The sequence below is a fragment of the Myotis daubentonii genome, chromosome 17 (genome assembly GCF_963259705.1).
Source record: "Myotis daubentonii chromosome 17, mMyoDau2.1, whole genome shotgun sequence".
Taxonomy (NCBI): domain Eukaryota; kingdom Metazoa; phylum Chordata; class Mammalia; order Chiroptera; family Vespertilionidae; genus Myotis; species Myotis daubentonii.
Window position 1 is genome coordinate 14673998 of NC_081856.1, and position 23776 is coordinate 14697773.

Here is a 23776-nt window from a genome sequence, read left to right on the forward strand (position 1 = left end):
TGAACCAGCTACATTTTAGTGCATGGATTGATGCTCAACCAACTGAGCCACGCTGGCCAGGGCTGTTGGATCTTTTTTAAACTAATAATTTTAGGAATATTGAAACATACATTATTTACCTCTACATGGAGACTGCAGTTGCCTCTGCAAATATGAGGAAGATGCTTGATGGACAGTGTTTCTCATTTCATTACTACACCAGTGGAAATCATTGAGTTGATAATGCTATAACATGTTTCTATTTCCATTATTTGTAAGTGTAATAACCATGTTCATTCATTTTATTTATAGCTCCAAAAGGAATTCTTCATTTGTCTCCTGATGTTTATCAAGAGATGGAAGCCAGCCGCCACAAAGTAATCTCTGGCAATACCCTAGGCTATTTGTCACCCAAAGATATGAACCAACCCTCCAGCTCTTTCTTCAGTATATCTCCCACCTCGAATAGTTCAGCCACAATTGCCAGGGAACTCCTTATGAATGGAACATCTCCTACGGCGGAAGCCATAGGGTTAAAAGGAAGTCCTCCTACTCCCCCTTGTTCTGCAGTACAACCTTCAAAACAGCTGGAATATTTAGCAAGGATTCAAGGCTTCCAGGTATGAATTAAAAGCACAAACACAACCAAGAAAACAAAACAACTCATTAGCTCCAAATCCCTCATCTCTATCCATCAGAAAGCTCATCTTTTGCCTGCTAGTGTGACCCATATGCCACTTACATTGTAAATTACTAGGCACACAAATGGCAGGGAAAAGAGGGCCGTATGCACATGCCTCATTGTCTTTTATTTTCATTCTTCCTAGTGATTCTTTTGCTGCCTGGCTCTCCTCCATTTTTCTTCTTCCTCTTCCTTCTTCTTCTTCTTCTTTTTTTTTTTTTAACTCCCCTCACCCCCAATTCTCTATTTTGCATTCTGGTTGGTCTTGATTGGGTGAGTACATAAGGCTCCACTCTGTCTTCCACAAACAGAATTTCTGCCTTCATATCTTTGGCAGGAGTATTGAGCTCTAAGTTCTCCCTCCTTTTACAGTAAGGTTGAGTATTTCTAATGATGTCTTTATACTCATTGAAGTTTTGAATTCTATTGCCAGTAATAATTCAGGTATATCATTAAGATACAACATTCTAGAGGTCTGTTATCTAAGGGATTCATTAAACATGGTTTTAGGACAGTAATGAAATGCTTTCTAGTTGTCTGGGGCATAACACCACGCATTTGCTTTCCTGGATCGTGTTTTGAACCAGGTGGGGTGGCACCTGCCTCAGACATTACCAACAATTCGGTGTCACTGGGCGGTCTAGTCCACTTAACTGGTTGTCTATATGAATTTGGGGATAGAAACATTTTTTCCTATTTATTTTTTGTTCCCCTTTGAAAAAAACACCCAACAGTCCTTTATGGATAGAATTTTTGAAAGAATGGTTAACGCTAGGAAGAGGAAATGCCTTTGTTCTGATTTCTTAGTTGCCTTGAACATCATGTGCTGACCTGTAACCGCTAACGTAACCGCTAATGTGACCGCTGAACTGCAGTGAGCTTGTGCGTGGGAGTCTCACTCCCGCAGGTTCCCGTTTCCACCTCTTCTCCATCTTAGTCTTCTTCCTTATGACCCAAAACTGTCATTTTCTTTAGAAACACTCTAGGAGATCTGTATTATGTAGAATGATCATGTATTTCTACAAATTTTACAAGTTTAGATACAAAATAAGAAAGAACATGTGTTTTTGGTGTGGGAGGAATTTTTGCATGTTTTCTTTTTTTCTCACAGGAAATGGATTCCTTCAAATTGATTGCCAGGTAGTCATTAGAATATTAATATGAAATTACAGAAAATGTTACCAATTATTGGTTCTTCATCTGAAATTTTAAGCGCTTAAAGTTAAAATTTTAGAACTTGGTTTTGTTTATTACAAGAATGAAAATAAATCACTGTTCAAAATAAAAAGACCTTGATTCATACCACATACTGGAAAACAGCGAAGTAATTTTTAGTTCTGTGTATAATCTGTGTAGACTGCCGTGAAAAGAAAGTCACTACTTATTTACAAAGCTAGTCATTTAGAAATGTCTCCGAGTAACGCTGCATTTTTTTTTTTTTTTTTTTTTTAGAAATGAAGCAAAATTTGCATTCAAGCTGTGAATTGATTTTTTGCTTAGAGGTGTGGTAGATGTAATTTTGCTGCTTCAATTTTTTATTTGTATTTATTTGTTAATTCTTGGCAATGAAAACAGTAATAATTTGAATATATCTTTACCTTAGTCAGAATGTAGTCTGTTTTCCCCATTATTAGATTGGCTGCTTAGACCTTTTATTAAAGCTTACAGCAGAGGTAATATTCATTATTTATGGACAAGCTAAATATTTCCAAATTTGTGTACTATTACTTTAACATACTAATGAGTATAAACAGGCTTCTTTGGTCGAATGAGCTGGGTGTTGACGTGAGATATTGTCTCTCTGGTGCATCGCAACCTGCCGCTGAGCAGTGGACAGGATTGTGGGAAATGGCTTCGTGTCCTGAGAGGTGTATCCACATCTTCACGTCACAGTAGAAGGTTCTTTGTGGTTAAGAGTTTTAAAGCCTATTTCTTCATAGGTAACTTTCTCAGGTCTGTTTACCTGGTGGAAAACCACGTAGGTTGCTCCTGTTTCTTAAATGTTTCAATTGGGCTGTAGTTTAGAAATGATAAGGCCAGGGTGTTATGAATTACATGCTATTCTGTTTTTTTTTTATTTCTGGAACTTAAAAACAATAAATCCTTTTACTGTGTTTCTAGGTTAGTATTTTTTATTTTGTTATTGTACGCTGACTAGATAATTATTGCTTATTGAATATTGTATAAACCCTTCCCTTGGCCTTCTTTGCCTATTGAAATTTGATGTGACAGTTAATATTGTATTACAAAGTAAAATTATATTAGTGTACTGACAACTAAGTTGCTTTAACTTTTAATATTTTTCATTATCCAGTCATTAATTAAAATTTTTAAATTGCTAAAAGTTCATTTGCTCACCAGAATGTAGGTATTAAGCTCACATTCTTTTTCTTAAATCTATTAAGTAATTTAAATTATTATGCAATTAAAGTTATCCTATCTAATAAAAGACAAAAAGGGTAATTGACTGTACCTTCGCTATGCTTCCCATTGGCTAATCAGGGTGATATGCAAATTAACCACCCTCAAAGATGGCGCTTAATTTGCATACGCAGGTTCCAAGCGGTGGAGCCAAGCCAAACGGCCCCGAAGCCGGCCAAGCAGCAAGGCCTCACGGCCGGCCCCAGGATCAGCGGAGCTGCGAGGCCTCACGCCCCCGGGATCAATGGAGCCGTGAGGCCTCACGCCCCCGGGATCAGGGGAGCCACGAGGCCTGATGGCTGGGGGGTGGCCGGGGGCGGCGGAGTGGGGGCTCTCTGGCGGAGCCCAGCCAGAGCGAAGGCCTGGGTCCCGGATGCCAGAGGAAAACTGGTGCCAGCAGCCAAGGGAAGGGAAGGCCTATTGCACGAATCTCTTCATGCAACAGGCCTCTAGTTATTAATAAAGCTGACTTCACAGAGCAGAATGTGACTGAACACTTGCACATTCTTGGTAATGCTTTTATTCTTGCTTGGGCTCACCTAAAGTTTTTAACCACATTTTAGAAGCAAGCTTTTGGACCTGTGTCATAAATGAGTATTTGTTTCTTTGCAGATTCATTGAGTGCATTTTAATTATCCTCTTTTAAAACTTGGATGTTTTCTTATTTTTCAGCAAAAAGTTTTATGTCATTAGTTCTGTGGACCTCAGACTTTATGCTTCAGTCAGTATGCTTCTATAACTTCCATGCATTTCATACAAGCTCGCTTAAAATCATAGTCATAGTGTTTCAGGGCTTTATGTTGTGTAATTTGATACTCTTTCATTATAATGCCAAAATGTTTCAAAATCATGGGGCTTTTTAAAGAAAATGATTATGGGAAAGACATTCTTGAAATGCTGTACATTTGAGCTGAATATTTGAATACTTTTTTGTTACATTTTAATTTATGCTATTCTACGTTTTTTGATTTTTCCATACTAATTATATTAGAAATATCTTTGCATAATTAAATATAAGCAGGTGTTTTGTTTTTTTTCTTTAAATGAGTCATTAGAAAATGATTAGGTTCAAAATGAATTCCATTTGCCCCTCGGTATCCACAGAAGATTGGTTCCAGGCCCCTTGCAGTATCAAAACGTGAGCAGATGTTCAAGTCTCCTCCGTAGAATGGCACAGCATTTGCCTGTAACCTCCACACGTCCTCCCGTTTATTTAAACCATCTCTACACTACTTGTAATACCTAATGCAATGTAAATGCTATATAAATAGTTGTTATATGGTGTTGTTTAGGGCAGTGGTTCTCAACCTTGGCTGCACATTAGAATCACCTGGGAATCCTTTTAAAATCCTGATTTCTGGGCCTCATCCTCCGGAAATTCTGTTTCTCTGTGACTAATGTTGTGGCCCCACCCCATAACAAAGAAACAGAATTTCCTGAGGGTGAGGCCCAGAAATCAGGATTTTAAAAAGATTCCCAGGTGATTCTAATGTGCAGCCAAGGTTGAGAACCACTGGTTTAGGGAATAATGACAAGAAAACAGCCTGTATGTGTTCAGTACAGATGCACCATCACAGACCTGACCACCTAGCTCATGTCAGCAACAACATAACCCTTTTTCTGAATAGTTATGACCAGCAGTTGGTTGAATCCGCAGACGTGGAACCGCGGATGTGGGGAGCTGGCTGTATTTTAACAAGTTATTCTTTCTAGGTGGGTTTGATTTCAGTTTGCTGTTCTGTGCTCCGCCTAGTTCCCATCATCCTTTGAGCAGTGTTGTTATTGAACCCTGCAGAGCAAAGTGGGATAAACTAGATTTGTTTTTCTCACATAAAGAATATAAAGAAGTTGGTGTCTCAGTTGAGCCCTAGTTAGTTTATTTTACATATTTAAGGAGTATTTTATAGAGAGGCTTTCCATCACGGTGAGTTCCAGATGCTTCGAGACATCTACTTGAAAACTCTCTTTTCAAACAGTACATTTCAATTGATACGTCTCACTTTTTTTGAAGTTTAATATGACTGCAGCAGGCTTCTTTCATAGTTACTGGCTCTAAACCCCCTAGTAGCTGTACTTCCACCAAAACCAGAGGAGTTACACTAGATCAACTCACTTTGCTAAAATTTCCAGCTCTAAAGAGAAAAACATTACACTTGAAGATGGAAGTCCTGATGCACATGGAAATATACTGTAATGAGTAACAGAAACCCTGGGAAGAGTGGAGCAGGCCTGAGCAAACAGTCCATTCTCACCGCATAAGCTACTCGGGACTAACTCCCACCCCAGATCAGTGCAGAACGTCGTGGGGGAGCTCAGAAGGACAAAGACACGCCCTTGAGCCTTGGCCCCAGCGCATACATACGTAGTCAGACACGTGAGACATTTCAAAGAAAAAGTCATCTGCAAACCCTGAGAGCCGTTCCTGCCGCAGCGACTGTGGCTGGGAAACGGCCGTCCTTGCGAGCCCTCCCCGCGTAGCCGTGTCGGCAGCCTTTTCAGTTCCCGTCAGAAGAGATTCCATCCCAACACGAGGATTCTGGTTGGAGTTATTTGAAAATCAAGTTTCTGAAGAAAAAATAAATTATGTTTCATCTAAAGGTGAACTGCATTTCCTTCTGCCAGGAAAGGCTGGCAGCGAGGCGACTTTTTCTCAGCGACGAGAGATGAATGGTCCCCGTCAGGCAGGTGTTGACATACCTGTGTCCATTGTAGGTCGTGTTGAGATGATGTTTCCCTCTTTCCAGCATTAGGCTGTGTCTCACTCCCCCCCCCCCCGCCCCATGAGTAACCTGGCTTACATTTCATGACTGTTCTCTTCTCACCCAGGACAACTCTTGAGAAAGAGAACCGTATGCGGAATACGTGGGATTTGTGCACGTGGAAACGACCTGCTCTGGCATCCCAGGGCACCTTTATACAGCGGTTCTCAACCTTCTGGTCCTTTAAATACAGCTCCTCATGTTGTGACCCAACCATAACATTATTTTCGTTGCTACTTCATAACTGTAATGTTGCTACTGTTGTGAATCGTCATGTAAATATCTGATATGCAGGATGGTCTTAGGCGACCCCTGTGAAAGGGTCGTTCGACCGCCAAAGGGGTCGCGACCCACAGGTTGAGAACCGCGGATGAGGAGCTGATGGGGAAACAAGGGAACAAACTGACATTCGTGGACTGACTGACGACCTAGCAGAGAGTGAAGTAGGCATTACATACATTACTTTGTGAGCAAGCAGAAGCGCCTGGTACATTTTTGCTAAGAAATTCTTATTTTATTTTTAAAAATATGTTTTTATTGTTTTCAAAGAGAGGAAGGGGGAGAGAGAGGTAGAGAGAGAAAGAGAGAAACATCGGTGTGAAAGAAACATCAACATCAATCGGCTGCCTCCTGCACGCCCCCTGCTGGGGGCCAAACCTGCAACCCAGGCTTGTGCCCTGACCAGGAATTGAACAGGCAACTTCCTGGTGCACTGGATGACGCTCAACCAACTGACCCTCACTGGCAGGGCAACAGATCCTTATTTTAAATCAAACTGCAGCACAGTGTTGGAAGACTGGTTCTTGTAGGTAGGGCTAGTGCAGTGATGGCGAACCTGTGACACGCATGTCAGAGGTGACACGCGTGTCAGAGGTGACACGCGAACTCCTTTTTTTGGTTGATTTTTCTTTGTTAAATGGCATTTAAATATATAAAATAAATATAAAAAATATAAATCTTTGTTTTACTATGGTTGCAAATATCAAAAAATTTTTATATGTGACATGGCACCAGAGTGAAGTTAGGGTTTTTCAAAATGCTGACATGCTGAGCTCAAAAGGGTCGCTATCACTAGGCTAGTGTGGGGTAGTGGACAATGGCTTTCTTAAATTTCATTAATACATTTATTTCTGCCCCCAGCTATATACACAACTGAGTCTGAGTCATTTAAAAATTCTGTCTCTTTTGATGTGCTGGGAACTTCGGATTTTATTTTAAGATAAAATTTTATTATGTAAATACACACCTGAGGGACAACCCAAGCAAAACATCCTATTAGTAGCCAGTTTACTCATTTCCCTATGTGAAATTATTCATTTTAAACCTTGACTGAGTTTAGGTTCTGGAAAGTTCTACCATCTTAACACAGTCACATCAAAAAACAGATTTAGCTGCCAGAGATAAGGGACAGTTGCAAACGTTTGAAATGTGTTTATCGGTAGTACAGTCCTCTTTTAAATAAAAAGTATGTGTAGGTCCAGAATCAAGTCCTGAAAGGGAACATTTGAGAAGATGAGGGCTACTGTTGAAAGATGATGTATAGTTCACAGCTTGAAAAGCTCTTATTAAGAGAAAGGATAGTTTTCAGTAATTTCAGTGTATGTGCGAAGAATTACATGGATATGAAGTTAATCAGGCTAGGACATCATCCCATTGAATAGGATGAACAGGAAATGGGCCATGTGTTTATTCACTCTGGAAAAGTACTCAAGTACCTGCACCTGCTGGTAGCATGCCCAACACTGGGCCAGTGGGCACAGGGGGAGTTATGGTCAAGTTGGACAACAGATGGGTAGAAATGCCGAAGATTGCCCACTACCACAAATTAGCCCTGTCTCCAGGGGTGAGTGTTGGATAAAAAGAACGGAAGATTCCTAGCATGCTGCATGAAATGATGTCTGTAATGCCTGCCCCCTACAGTAAGTGTCATAGTAAGTGTCACCTGACAGGTGTCCACGTGAGGTATGGCTACATATGTTCATCATAAATGGGAACAAACAGCTCTGACTGAAGGAATGAGGGAAGAATCCATAACAGGAGACATTCGAATGAAGCATTTAAGAGCACACAGCATTTTAAGGTGGGTAAGAAGAAAAAGGAATTGCAAGCTAAGTACGGAAGACAAAAGGGCATGGCGTTTGAGAAAATGCTTGGAGTTCAGAGTGGACGTGGCTGGCAGGGAGGCTGAAGACGTGTGTGTTGCTGGTAGCTTGAAGTTTAGCTGTTAGGCGGAGATGCCTGACTTATTTTTGAAAAGGCAGTGGCGTGGTTTTGGCATTTCAGAAAAATAATTCTGTAGGCATTGAGAAGGACGAACTAGACAAAAGAGAGACTGGTGGTGGAGAGACTAGTTAGAGTGGTTTTGCACAAATCTAAGAGAGAAATAACAAAGATCGAATTAAGGCAGAGACAGTGGGCGTAGAGGAAGGGGCTGAAAGCACAGTCGTCTAAGAGAGAATTCGTTTAATTGAGAACATGACATGATGTCTGTGGCTGACTTCTGTGAGGCTGCTTTGACTGGCCTGGTCAGGGTGGACACTGGATTTAACGTAGTGAGTAAATGGAGACTGTGAGGGTAAGTAGAGTCTTCTGTTAGGAATTTGACAGTAAATGTGAGTTTGTGAGAAAAGAAAGAATTTGAAAGGAAGGTAATGTGAATGATATGTTTGAGACAAGGTTTTATTTTTAGTATAGATGAGATGAACAAACAGAGGAAGTTAACAAGTTCCACTTTAGATATGTGGAATTTGAGTTGCCTGAGGGACTTTCAAATGGAGATGTCCAGTGGGCAGTTGTAATGGGTCTGGTGATCAGCAAGAGCGTGTAGGACACAGAGTCATTGGTATGTAGATGTAATTGAAACCATAGATAGAAGATTGAGCAGGAAAACAGGGCAAAGGCCTAGGAGAGATTAGTGAGTATTCATCCCGATGAGTACTAACATGTAAGGTATTCATTCATTCATTCATTCATTCAAGCAAAATGCATTGAGCACCTGCCATGGGCCAGGTACACTTGTTGGCACTGAGGATGCAGCATAAATTCAGTCAAGGTTTCTGCCGTCATGGAGCTAACATTAGAGTGGGATGTGTTGTAGGGGGAACAGGCGGAAGGGCAGATAGTCACATGAGCACATAGGATAAATTCAAAGGGTGTTAATATTCTAAGGTAACAGCTGCTTGGAAATTGTGCGATGAGTTAAGTTTATTTATGAGATGTATAAGCAGTGACTTAGTGTCTGTAACTGTTGTGTCAAAGATAACTACACTTTTTCCCTATTTACTTTTAAATTTCTTTATTGTTCAAAGTATTATAGATGTGTTCCCCCCCCCCCCCATTGACCCACTCCCCTCTACCCCCCTCACGTTCAAGCCTTCACCACACTATTGCCTGTGTTCATGGGTTATGCATATATGCATGTAAGTTCTTTGGTTAATGGTTATCTCTCCCTCTATGCCCCCCACCCCCACCTTCCCTCTGAAATTTGTCAGTCTGTTCCATGCTTCTATGTCTCTGGATCCACTCTGTTCATCAGTTTATTTTGTTCTTTAGATTCCACATATGAGTGAGATCATGTGATACTTGTCTTTCTCTGACTGGCTTATTTCGCTTAGCATAATGCTCTCCAGGTCCCTCCATGCTGTCTCAAAGGGTAAGAGATCCTTCTTTTTTACTGCTGCTTAGGATTCCATGGTATAAATGTACCACAGCCTTTTTATCCACTCATCTCCTGATGGGAACTTGGGCCGTTTCCAGATCTTAACTGTTATAAATAGTGCTGCTGTGAACATAGGGGTGCATATATTCTTCCTGATTGGTGTTTCGGGATTCTTAGGATATATTCCTAGAAGTGGGATCACTGGGTCAAATGGGAGTTCCATTTTTAATTGTTTCAGGAAACTCCATACTGTTCTCCACAGTGGCTGCACCAGTCTGCATTCCCACGAGTAGTGTACTAGGGTTCCCTTTTCTCCACATCCTTGCCAGCACTTGTCATTTGTTGATTTGTTGATGGTAGCCATTCTGACAGGTAACTACACTTTTCAGTGTTTTAATCAACCCAATTGAGGTGTCATTTACATGTAATAAAACACACCCATTTTAATTGTACACTTTGACGAGTTTTGAAAAACGTAGACCAACATGTAACCACCACCACAATCAAGATGGGAATATTTCCATTACTGTGACCAAGTTCCTGGTCCTCTCAGCAGCCTGTTTCCTCACCTCCCCATGGCTCAGGCAACCAGGATATCCTTTTGTCACTAAAGATTAGTTTTACCTTTTCAGCAATTTCATAAAAATGGAACCACATGGCATGCACAGTCTTATGTCTGTTTTCTTTGACTCAATATAATGTTTTAAGATTCGTTTATGTTGTATATATCACTAGTTTGTTCCTTTTTATTACTAAGTACTAGTTAATTACATGGATATATGCCACAATGGTCAGGTTACTGTTGATGGGCATCTGAGTTGTTTTTAGTTTGGGGCTATTATGAGTGAAGCTTTTTATGAATATTCACGTATAAGATTTTGTGCAGACATGTTTCTAATTCTCTTGGAAAAATACCTTGGAGTGGAATTGGTGGGTCACATGGTAAGTGTACATGGAAATTTATAAGAAACTATCAGATTATTTTTCAGTGTGTTGTATCATTACATTCCTGCCAGCAATGTATGAGGGCTGCAGACAGTGATCAGTCTTATTTTATGAATGGTACAGTAGTATCTCATTTATATTTTAATTTGTATTTCACTGGTGACCAACAATATGAGCTTTTAAAAAATATATATTTTTATTGGTTTTAGAGAGGAGGGGAGAGGGAGAGAGATAGAAACATCAATGATGAGAGAGAATCATTGATTGGCTGCCTTCTGCATGCCCCCTATGGGGATTGAGTCCATAACCTGGGCAGGTACCCTTGACCAGAATCGAACTCGGGACCCTTAGTCCACAGGCTGAGACACTATCCGCTGAGCTGAACCAGCTAGGGCAATAAGAGCTTAAATACATTGTGTTTATTGGCCAAATTATATATCTTTGTGAAATGTCCACATCATTTGCCCAGTTTTTAATTGGAGCATTTTCCTTTTATGGAGTTATAACAGTTTTTTAAAAAATATATTCTGTATACAATTTTTTTTGTTACAAATATTATCTCACTGCCTGTGACTTTTTTTATTATCTTTTGAAAAGTTGAAAAGAAGTTTTCAATGTTGACGCAGTTCAATTTTCCATATGGTTTGTGCCTTTTTGGTCTTATCTAAGAAACCTTGGACTACTCCAGCGTTGCAAAGATTTTCTCTTACTTTTTTCCCTAGGCATTTTATGGGTTTGCTTTTATGTTTTTGTTTTTTATATATATTTTAATTCCAGAGATGAAGGGGGGGAGAGGGGGGGGGAGAGAGAGAGAGAGAGAGAGAGAGAGAGAGAGAGAGAGAGAGAGAGAGAGAGAGAGAGGAGAAAGAGAAACATCACTATCAATGATGGGAGAGAGTCATTGATCGGCTGCTTCCTGCATGCCCCCTCCTGGGGACTAAGCCCGCAACCCAGGCATGTGTCCTTGACCGGAATCGAACCTGGGACCCTTACGTCCGCATGCCAGTGCTCTATCCACTGAGCCAAACCATTTCGGGCAGGAATCTGTTACTATTGACTGCCTTGTGTGTGAATGTGGGTCACCCTTTCCTGGTTGTTGTTTTGTTTTTTGTTTGAAAAATGGGCATTGTGGTAATACGTTATAGCAACTCTATCATTTTTTCTTTTGCAGATTATTGTTTTTGGTCAAGTACTCAGTTAAGCAGTCTGAACTGAAAGTGCAAGCTTTGCCTCTCCCATACGACATTCCTCAGCTGATATCCCCACTTAGTTCTCAGCTTCCAGCTGTGGCCTTTTCTCTTGCCGTCTTCCCTGTGTCTTCATAATTATTTGGGCTGAGTTTATCATATTTTGGAGGCCATCCTCTTTGCATTTCTTAGCTTTCAGCGTTTCTGCCATCTCCTTAAATTTCCAGCTTATCAACCAGCCCATGTCTACTGATACTTTAGTCCAGTGAAGCTTTTAGCTTTCTAGTCCTCAAGCTGTATATACTTTACAGACTGCAATCTATTAATACCATAGTGGTGGTGATGGAAGGAGACTTGACTTGAACACATACAATATCATATACAGGTGATGTATTATAGAATTCTACATCTGAAACCTATATGATTTTATTAACCTATATGTCACCCCAGAAAATTCAATAAGAAAGTAAAAGAACAACCCAAAACTTTCAGACCTAAATGGATTTCTTACTTCTCTCTGCCCACTTCTACTTCCGGCCTCTGTGATCTTTCCGGGACATGCAGAGTCTATAATCAGGCAGGAATTTGGGTGCAGTGCATAGGCAGATTGAGAGTAGTACCACTCGTGCAGCCACCTTACTTCTGGAATTTGTTCCCTCCGTGTCCAGCTCATCTGCCACCCCTAAGTTCTTTCCTCTGCCACCTCCAGCGGTAAGACTGCAGTTTTCCACCAATAGAACTAGAGTAAGCGAGAATACCTGCAGGCAAAAAAAAAAAAAGCCACACAGTCACAATTTTTATTCCTTATAGTTTTGGTCCTTTAAGGGAAAACTGTGCCCTGGTGTCTGCCTACTCTTTTTTTTTTATATATATTTCTTTATTGATTTCAGAGAGGAAGGGAGAAGAAGAGAGAGAGAAACATTAGTGATGAGAGAATCATTGATCGGCTGCCTCCTGCACACCCCCTATTGGGGGTCAAGCCTGCAACCCAGGCATGTGCCCTTGGCCGGAATCGAACCTGGGACCCATCGGTCCACAGGCTGACGCTCTATCCACTGAGCCAAGCCGGCTAGGGCTGTCTGCCTACTCTTGATCACATTCCAGTGTCTTCAGATATTTTTCTTTCATGTTGTCTACATTTTATATTGTTATCTGCAAGAGTCTTTTTTGTCCAGTGAATTTATGGTCTGAAGCTGGAATCCTACCAATTGTGTTTGAATACCACTGAATTGACCAATTCATTCATTCATTCATGACTGGTAATCGTGACATCTGTCATGAAAAGTAATTCAAAATATTGGAAAAGCCATAAAGACACTAGTCGTTGGATTTAGGGCCGACTCTAAACCTAGGATTATCTTATCCTGAGATCACATCTGCCAAAACCGTATTTCCAAAAAAGATCACATTCAAAGCTACTGGGTTAGGACCTGGACATATTTTTTGGGTGCCAACATTGAACTCACTATATGCTTACAGATTTCTTAAATTGGTATATTTATTGCTTTCATCAAATTTGGGGGAATTTTTGGCCATATTTCCTTCAAATATATTTTTGCCCACTTTTCTATCTCCTCTTCTTTTGGGCCTTCATTTACATGCATTTTTTAATATTGTCCCACAGATTCCTGAGGCTTTATCTATTTTTAAATTAAAAATTTTCCCTGAACCTTAGATTATATTATTTCTGTTGACTTATAAGTTTACTCTTTCCTGTATTTCCTTTATCCAGTGATTTTTGTTGTTGTTTTCTTTTGGATATTTTCATTTTCAGAATTGTCATATGGTTCTTCTTAAAAATTATGTTCCTCTGGTGACTTTCTCTTCGTTAATTCCTTATAGACATATTTTTCTTTATATCCTTGAGAGTAGTTATAATAGGTGCTTTTCTGCTTATTTCAGCATTGGATGTGGCCTCTATAGATTGTCTTTTCACTTGAGAATGAGTCACTTTTTCCTGTGTATTTTAGGTCAAGTCATTTTGGATTGCATTCTTGACTAATATGAATGATACATTATAGAGACTGGATTCTGTTACATTTCTCTGCATAGTTTTGAATTTTGTTTTTAGAGGCAGTTAACCTGTCCGGATTCCAAACTTTTAATCTCATCTTGAACTTTCTTTTCTCTTGGCTTCTGGAATAGTAGTCTCTCTTGGTTCTGCATATACTTCTCTGTCGAATGCTGCAAAGAAGAACTTGGCATTGAGGTGGTTATTGCTCCCTGTTTAGGGTAGTTTCAGTGGAAACATTGTGTAATGATAGGGGAGAACGTTGAGGGTAGTGATAGTAATATTTTCCTAGATTAAAAATAGAAATAGCTGTGCCCAGCCGGCATGGCTCAGTGGTTGAGTGTTGACCTATGAACCAGGAGGTTACAGGTCTGATTCCTGGTCAGGGCACATGCCCAGGTACTGGGCTCGGTCCCCAGTGGGGGACATGCAAGAGGCAGCCAATCAATGAATCTCTCTCATCATTGATGTTTCTCTCCCTCCCTCTTTAAAATCAATAAAAATATATTTTAAACAAATAGAAATAACTAAAAATCTGATAGATGGTGTTACTACCAAAGTGGATCTGCAGTTTAAGCAGCAACTTACCTCTCAGCTTTTGCAAATCAAGTAACATTTATTGATGCTATTTAGTCCTTATTGCTATCCTTCCCATGAATAGGCCTATATTGTTATTTTTCTCTCTCTAAAACTAACGTATAGAGCAACCTTTAACTCCTCTTTTTCATTATTGCTTGGCTATTGTGATTTTCCAGGCTTTTATGCCAGGAAATTGTTTTCCTGCATCCTCTTTCCTTCCTATATCAGAGGTAGAAAGTACTCACGTTGTCCAGTAACTTTATTTTTCTAATTAAGAGACAATTTAGTCTCCACTGATTCTCTTCTCTTGTTTTTGAAAGATTCTTTTAGTATAAAATTCTGACGTGCGTAGAAAAACAAATTTATCTGTTATTTATTCTACTAGGCTCTCAGCTTCTTTCAAGTCTCATTTATTCTGAAGCACTTAAGAAAGGTTTTCTTTCTTATAAATCACCTTTAAAGTGTGTGTTTTTTTACACTTAGAGAAAAGGAGAAAAATTGTATAGACTTTACTGTTAACAATTATATAGTTATAGTATAATTGTCAGTACCAGGACATTAATGATGATACAATAATTAATCTACAGATCTTATTCAAATTTTGCCAGTTTTTCTACTAATGTTCTTTTTCTGGTCTCAGACCCAGTCTAGGATCCCACATTGCATTTAATTGCGATGTCTCTTAAGTGTCTTCCAATCAAGTAGCAGCTCTTTAGTCTTTTATGATCTTGACACTTTTGCACAATATTGAATACTTATTTTGTAGAATGTTATTAAATTTAATATTTTCTCATTATTTGATTGAGGTTGTGCATTTTTGGTAAGAATATCACAGAAGTGATGTGCCCTTCTCAGTGACCTATACACCACTTGGTTTATAATCATCTTGAATATTCCCTCTATATATGTTTAGAACCGTATCAGACAGGGTTATATTTTTGCTTGTAATGTCGAACAAAATTTAGAGAATTTAAGAAGAGAAGGAAAGTCTGTTTTATTTACCAACATTTTTACTCCTTTCTGTGTTTTTTTCCTTCCTGGTGGAGCTCCAAGAGTCCTGCTTTTATCATTTTCTTTGTTACTTTAGTCATTTTTTAGGGTAGGTATGCTGGCAACATATTCTCAGTTTCCATTCGAGAATGCTTGGGTTTTTCTTCATTCCTTAAAGATATTTTTACTGGATATAAAATTCTGGGTTTACGTTTTGTTTGTTTGTTTGTCTGTTTTTTAGCTCTTGAAATATCTTGTGCCAATTCTTTCTGGCCTTCATGGGTTCTGTTGAGAAGTTCCTGTTAAATGTTTGCCTCCATAGGTGAGGAGTTGTTTTTCACTGCTTCCAAGATTATTCTTTGTTTTTAACTTTCAGAATTTTGATTATGATGTGTCTTGGCATGGGTTTCTTTGTGGTTCTTCCATTGGGTGTTTTCTCAGCTTCTTAAAGCTATAGGTTTATATCTTTTACTAAAATTTGGTAAATATTTAGCTAGTATTTCTTTAAGTTTTTTTTTTTTTAGCCCCAATCACTAACTCTTCTTTTGGGACTCTGAACACACAAATATTAGATTTTTTTGTTATGGTCCCACACACACATCCTTGAGGCTCTGTTCATTTTTTCTCAGTCTTTTTTCTTTTGTTTGCCCAGATTAGGGAATTTCTATTTTTCTATCTTCAAGTCTACTGGTTCTTTCCTCTGTTCTGTCCATTCTGCCATTAAGCCTACCCATTGAGTTGTTTATTTTGTTTCATGTATTTTTCAGTTGTAAAAGCTTGATTTGATCATGTTAACCAGTATCACCCCAATAAATTTAATTTTTAATAAAGTTAGATTTGGTTCTTATTATATGTTCTTTTTCTTTGGTGAGACCTTTTTAAAAAATTTATCTTTATTGAAAATATTACAGATGTTCCTTTCTCCCCCTCTCATTGGTTGCTGGCTTCTCTAGCGCCCAATCTAGGATATATAAAAGACAACCCAGGAATTCAGCACTGTGTTACTTCTTGGGTCTTGAAATCCCTAAGCTGGTCTTTCTCCTCTCCTTTTTTCTGAGTCCTCTTATATTTGTTTTATGGATAACATCCAGGGTTGTTACTTATACTAAGCAGGAAGAATGCAGAAAACTAAATCTGTTACATCTTGTCTGGAAGCAGAAGTTACAAATGGTCTTTTTTTTTTTATCATGAATGTAACTATATTACAAGTATTAAATATAGTGTGTTCTAGAATCTGTAATTACTGAGTAGAAAGCAATATATGTCAATATTTGTATACAAATAATTACATACCTCTGTGAACTCAACCAATATATGTATAATGGAAAGATTGATAAGGTCTTATTTTTGATATCCATTTTTTAAAGAGATAGTACATTAGAGTTTTAATCCATGAAAAGTAGTCGAGTTGGTTGGCCCTCTTGGGAGAAAATTTTGGGTTTGTTTAACTTTAGTGGCATACTGACTACCTATAAGACTAGACTTTTTCTTTGACCTTACACTAGTTTTCCTTGTTAAGAAGTCATTTCTTTGCAAAGCTCTATAGATTTCAATGCAACTTATTTTACATATGTAAATGGATATATGTGGTTATTTTAAAACATGAGTACGAATTACAAAAAAAGGAAGCTCCTTTTCTGATATGAAATTGTTAAAAGTCACTTGGTGCTTCCTTTCATGGGCATGTAAAACAAAAACTGTATGTGTGTGTGTGTATATAATTCACCCTTAATGAGTAGCCTCCTTAGATCTCCAGGGGTATAGTCATTGAAAACTGAAAAGCAAAGAACAAAACTTAGGGTTTTTGCCGTGTACATACTCATCACTTAGTGTAAGAATGCATTATCTCCTTTAACAGTATTTGCCACACACATGTTGTTGCAATTGTTGGACAGTTTTTGTCTGTAGACTTGTATTAGAAGTAATTCTGTGCATTACTGATAGATTTTTGTACACCAAACAGGCATGTAATTTTCAAAGTTTATCCCACGTGGAGAGTTCTAAAAGAGAGAGAAGGTAATTACAAGTCTGTATAATGTGATTGCATTCATTTACTTACCCCTTTTGAGGCATTAGTGTGACAAGCATATTGCAGGCAGAGTGGAACAGATTACTCATACAGCTAGAACACTGGTGCATGACTGAGCATGTTAAATATATGTTTACATTTTAGTTATAAAGGAGTTGATTTTAGTTATGAAAAGGATTGAGAAAAAAGCTTGAGGACAAGTCAGTGACAGATATTATCCTAATGTAATATTATTCTTAATAATGATGCATCTTGGCCGACACACAAGCATTTTCACTATCAATTTGGATATTTAGGATAGTGTCATGTCTTTCACATGGACTTCCAATTGATATCAAAGGTGATGAGATTTTATTTTTAAAAGTATGTTTGATAACACTATATGTGACAAGAACATTTTAACTGTATCCTAAATGGCTGCAAACTGTAGTTATTACAGTGTCAGCATATTGGCTTTTGCATAAACCCGCTATGTGGTAAGTTTCAGTTCCCCCACCGTATTTAGCTGATGCATAGTAAACACTTCCACAGTCACGAATTCATTCATACACACTGAGCGACCTTTTAATTTGCTCAGGAGGTATAACACCATGAGTTAGAACTGCTGTCAAATCTTTTCCCCCAAGTTAACTAGGAAAAATATTTTTATAATAAAATCTTTAAAGTGCTTTGGAGACAAGGTTTTATTTATTGACTTGCTTTGAACTCCAGGGAGTTTCTTACCTTCAGGGAAACTGACAGGCAATCTTAACAACCCTATTTGTTTAAAAAAGTGGAATTACTTAACCATTAGGCTCGGATTCATATTGTTGTCATTATCAGTTAGATCTATATTAAACATGATAAAATATTTGTGGACCATAATCTGTAATGAATATATATGGGTATTATGCAGCAAGTAGAATTAAACCTCAGATAGGGAACTAGTATGTGTTTTAATTTTCTTCCTCACAAATTCAAGATTTTCACCCTAAATTTTTACCCTAAATCTACACAAATTTAACAAATTGAGCATGTTATAGCTAATGAAATAATTTCTTCCTATGGTATAGTTAGTAATTTATCACAAAAGCGATGCTATTTTTACTTTATTAGCTTAGAGTGAAAGTAAATACTGCTTGAAAGAACTCTTTTGACCGTAGAGAAATGGGAGGAGAATGGGAATTTTCCCAGTTGGAAGATGGACTCGCACGTCCCCTACCACCCTCACCCCCGTACCCTACCTCTGATAGGGAGTGTCTTCTTACATGTGCTTTTAATAATGCTTGGTTGTATTTCACTAAAAGAAAAATAATATTATGGTAACTTTATTTTGGTCTGCACATTACAAATCACTTTCGTTTAATTCACTTTGATTGTAATGTCAACATTTCAAGCAGAACATGATGTAGTAATATATATATTTAACAGTGGTTTTAGAGGGGCTACCATGATAAGTCAAAGAATGTCACTACCAATTAAGTGGCAGTCACACACACGTGTATAGTCAGAGATGAGAGAAAAGTCAGGTCCATTAGAATCAAATAAACTTTGACTTATGCGTACCCTTGATTCCTAAACTCTTAAAACTTGGAAAGTATACTTAGGGTTATACTTAAAGTAGAGTTAATAGCTTTCTCATAGATACTGGAAGGTCCCGATAAAGTTTTAAAATGTTTGAAGTGTGTGCTGCATAACTTACTTGAATTTTCCTTGAAACCGAGACCCTTTGCAAAGGGCCTGTTGCCCCGGCTTCCTCTCCCCGGAGGTGCTCAGCAGACTCCGTGTGTTCTGTTATAGGTTCACTACTGTGATAGACAGAGTGGCAGAGAGTGTGTGACCTGCCTGACCTTAGCCCCCGTGCAGATGACTTTCCATGCTGGTGGAAGCTCCGTTGAAGCCAGCCATGACCAGGTATCCTATGCCACTGACATTGTGCTGTGTGCTGGCCCAGCAAAGAAGTCAGAGACCATCAAAACAGAAGCTATGTGGACAAACACAGCTTTGCTTTCCCTAATACAGGCGTGGGCAAAAGTAGGCTTACAGTTGTGAGTCAAATAAATACAGTCAAGCCTCGGTTCTCAAATGTCTCCCATCTCGAACAGTTCAGTTCTCCACTTAGTTGTCCATGGAAAAAATGTCTCGGTTGTCGAACCGAAGGTGGGTTTTCCATCTGAGAACCCTTTCATGCTGATACCTCAGCGTGACAAAAAGCATCTTTCAGGCAACAAACAATGGAGAGAATGCTTTTGTTGCTGGTGAAATCCATGATTAGCACAATTTTAACACAAAGAAGCCATCAAGAGTGCTGATGTTGCTAAGGGTGCAAAGAGATAATGGTCACAGGCAATTTGAAGAGGTAGAAAAACTGTTGTGAATTGGATAAACGAAAAGCAGTTAGCTGGTGACAGCATTTCAAAGCGAAGACTCTGCATGCTGACTTCCGAAAAGACACCCCTTGAAGGAGAGCGGAAAGTGATTCCTTTAAGGCTAGAGGGGCGGGGTTCGATCAGTTTAAGAAAAGAAGTGTTTGTTTACAGATTAAACAGTACATGAGACATGTACTATATATAAACAAGAAAGGTTAAAGGAGGGAATCATTTGTGGGTCTGGAACGGATTAATTCAATTTATATTGTTTCTAATGGGAAAAATGATTCAGATTTTGAACAAATCACTTCTTGAACAGCCTTCCAGAGCAAATTGAGTTTGAGAACTGAGGTTCCACTGTAATGCGATAGTTAATAAATAATAAGATAAGAATAAACTCCGTGTTTCACGTACTTAAAACTCCAAACTTACTTTTGCCCCACTCCATGCATTATCCACTAGCATTATTTCCTAGATTTTGAAAAAACGGAAAATTTTATGTTGGGAAACTGATGTCTTAGGCGATTTTAGTTATTTTAGACATCTAGTTTGCAGTTTATTATTAATTTAAATATAGAGTCCTCTTACAAGGAAAAAATGATAGAAGTTATTTTTAATAATTATATAGGGGAAAAGTGTCAGCAAAAACAGTGTCAGTAACACTGGGCTTTCACTACAATGTGCTCAGTTCTGCTGAAGAGAGTTAGTTAGTGTTATAGGATATATAGGAGAAGCATGTGAACTTTCAGAACTATCAAACTGCTCCCATAATTTGGGATATTATTAAAATGAAGTTTCAGTGTTATTTTTAACGTTTTATTTGTGAAATAAGGCTAAAAATCTGAAAAGTATATTATTTTTTAATAAACAAGTTCCTTTGTTTAGATAACAGCTTGTATGCATATTTTCAATTAATCATCAGATTAGGCTAAACCAATGATCTAGGTCAAACAATTTCTCTTTGGAGTCAAAATAAATAGATACACAGTTTATAGTATGACTCACCAGCTGTGCTTTCTAAATGAACCATTCACATACAGAGTAACCATAACCCACTTTCATATTAATTTCCCAGTAAATTTCCTTTTATCTGCTTAGTGCCCTTGCATGGAGCGAATAAAAGAGCATGAAGTGTTATCTTCTCAAACACATGATTAATTGTCCAACTCAAACCAAACCTGGGAAAACGTTCTCAAGGGTACAGCTCTCTAAGTTCATGATGTCTCTGATGTTGTGGGTTTCCAATCATCGCTTATTGATTGGTGGCGAGGTATTGCGGTGTTTAGGAAAGAGCAACTAGTTGGTCAGAAAATCTGGGTTTGGGGAACTAAACGTGGCCTAAGACGCTCCCTGGGTGGATTCTGTCATCTCTTTGGGACTTGTTTCCTGGACTGTTCAATGGAGGAGTTGGGTTAGATGACTCAGGATCACCCCTGTGCATCTCAGGGATTTCACAGACTTCGCCCAGCTGCAGAAGGGAGTGCAGCAGGCCTCTGAGGAACATGGCCCCAGCTAGTGGATAGAAAGTGTTGTGTTTCCCTGTATAAAACTGTGACTTAGCTTTAGCAAGGTGCCAAGGATACATGGTAAGAGTGTTAGACACGTTCCTGCTTTCATGGAGCTTATAGACGAGCAACTTGACCCCTTTGAATATTTGCTAAGAAGATATCTCTGTCTCTGTGTCTATCTCCATCTCTGTGTCTATCTCCATGTCTGTGTCTATCTCCATGTCTGTGTCTATCTCCATGTCTGTGCCTATCTCCATGTTTTTGTCTACCTTCATGTTTGTGTTTATCTCTCTATCTCTATCTCTCTCTATGTCTCTGTTGTCTGTGTCTCTCTCTATCTCTCTGTCTCTGTCATCTCTATCTCTCCCTTCACCTCCACCTCCACCTCTACTATCTCTGTATCATTCGTGGCAGAAACAAATGGCCTGAGCAGCATGAGATAACCCTCCTGCAAAGGCCTCTCTGTAGCCTGAGCAAAGAAATGTGAGAGGGCCTTAGAAACCCACACACCTGAGAAGAGCAGCCATTGTTCGCAGAGGTAGCGTGTTGCTTGTAGAACAGCCCTGGACTGGGATTGGAACTGGGATCAAACCCAGAATTGCCCTGAACTACCCGTGGGACCTCTTTTTTTTTATTGGAATTTGACTTCTTCATGAACTTGACTGGCTCAGTCTTGTGCTAAAGTTACTCAAAGTCCAGGGCTACTTTACATATTTGAAAAAAAGGGGCTTCGTCCTCAAGGCATTTCAATGCTATCCAGCAGAAAATTGCTGCAGTGGACTGATCTGGTCTACTACGCAACTGTATATAGTGATCTTACACTACATCTCTCTGGAATGTCCATTGTAATCGATGGTAAGTAAACAAATACGTTTTTATATGCCTTATAGATGACAAAATTGCATGAAATTTTAGGATCAAAGAAGACTTCCAGGAAATGTGTTGATAGTGGTCGGATGGATGGATGGATGGATGGATGGATGGATGGAGCTCTGACAGGAATGATCATTGGGCGTATCAGATATTCTACTTGGGTGGTCTCAGAGGTGCCAAGTGCAGGTAGTGGTGTGGTCGGTGCTGCTCCCTGTACTTGGACTGGTGGGCTCCCTGAGGAAAGCAGACACGAGGTAAACCTGCACGCCACGCCTCTGGCTTCTCTGCGGTGTGTTGCCGCTACATTGCTTTCCTCACACTCAACGTCTAAGCAAAACGTACTCCTTCACCCTCCCGAGAGCATCAGCCCGGTCTCCTAAGTTGGAAAAAACGAACCATTAAATGCTTTTTCGTCTGTTAATGGGAAACATTTGGAAGCAAGAAAAGTTACCATCATTTAAAAATATTTTCGGTTCTTCATTCAGTTGAACAAATGGAGTAAGTATTCTGAGAAAAAGTCCATGTAACATTTAGAGCCTTTTTTTAAAAATTAAATCTTTATTGTTCAGATTATTACGTTTGTTCCTCTTTTTTCCCCCCATAACTCCCCTCCTCCCAGTTCCCGCCCCACCCTCCACCCTCATTCCCCACCCACTGTCCTCATCCATAGGTGCACGATTTTTGTCCAGTCTCTTCCCGCATCTCCCACACCCCTTTCCCCCCCAAGAATAGTCAGTCCATTCCCTTTCTATGTCCCTGATTCTATTATGATCACCACATTATTTGTTCACTTGATTCTTAGATTCACTTGTTGATAGATGCATGTTTGTTGTTCATAATTTGTATCTTTACCTCTTTCTTCTTCTTCCTCTTCTTAAAGGATACCTTTCAGCATTTCATATAATACTGGTTTGGTGGTGATGAACTCCTTTAGTTTTTCCTTATCTGTGAAGCTCTTTATCTGACCTTCAGTTCTGAATAATAGCTTTGCTGGATAAAGTAATCTTGGTTGTAGGTTCTTGGTATTCATCACTTTGAATATTTCTTGCCATTCCCTTCTGGCCTGCAAAGTTTCTGTTGAGAAATCAGCTGACAGTCATATGGGTATTCCCTTGTATGTAACTGAGTTTCTTTCTCTTGCTGCTTTTAAGATTCTCTCTTTGTCTTTTGCTCTTGGCATTTTAATTATGATGTGTCTTGGTGTGGTCCTCTTTGTATTCCTTTTGTTTGGGGTTCTCTGCGCTTCCTGGACCTGTAGGTCTATTTCTTTCACCAGAAAATTTCTGTCATTGTTTCTTCAAATAGGTTTTCAATATCTTGCTCTCTCTCATCTTCTGGCACCCCTATAATTCTGATGTTGGTACGCTTGAAGCTGTCCCAGAGGCTCCTTACACTATCTTCGTATTTTCGGATTCTTTTTTCATTTTGCTTTTCTGGTTGGGTGTTTTTTGCTTCTTCGCATTTCAAATCTTTGCCTTGATTCTTGCGCTCCTCTGGTCTGCTGTTGGGAGTCTGTATAGTATCTGTTATTTCAGTCCGTGTATGCTTAATTTCTAGTTGGTTCTTTATCATAACATCGAGGGTCTCATTAGTTTTCTTGAGGATCTCACTACATTTATCGGCGGCTTCTAGACAGTTCTTAAGAGACCTTAAAAGTGTGGTTCTGAACTCAATATCCTCCATTGACAGTTTTGTCCTGTTTCTTTGTCTCTGCATTTTTTATGCTTTCTTGGTACACCCCCTAGTGGTCTTTGTGTGCAGTCTTGTAGTTAAGCCTTGATTGATGTTGGCAATACCGGGGGTGATT

General features: G+C 39.0%; 1 protein-coding gene across 16 annotated transcripts in view; it reads left to right on the forward strand.

Moving 5' to 3' along the window:
* The window catches only part of STAU2 (staufen double-stranded RNA binding protein 2), a 231358-nt gene that overhangs the window by 110573 nt on the left and 97009 nt on the right, over positions 1–23776 (forward strand). For 8 of the 16 annotated variants that reach the window (XM_059672853.1, XM_059672852.1, XM_059672849.1 and 5 more), the window contains 2 exons: positions 292–599; positions 19020–19133. In XM_059672853.1, coding sequence (XP_059528836.1) covers positions 292–599; positions 19020–19133 — 422 coding nt within the window. The other 8 variants (XM_059672855.1, XM_059672860.1, XM_059672862.1 and 5 more) reach the window with 6 other exon arrangements.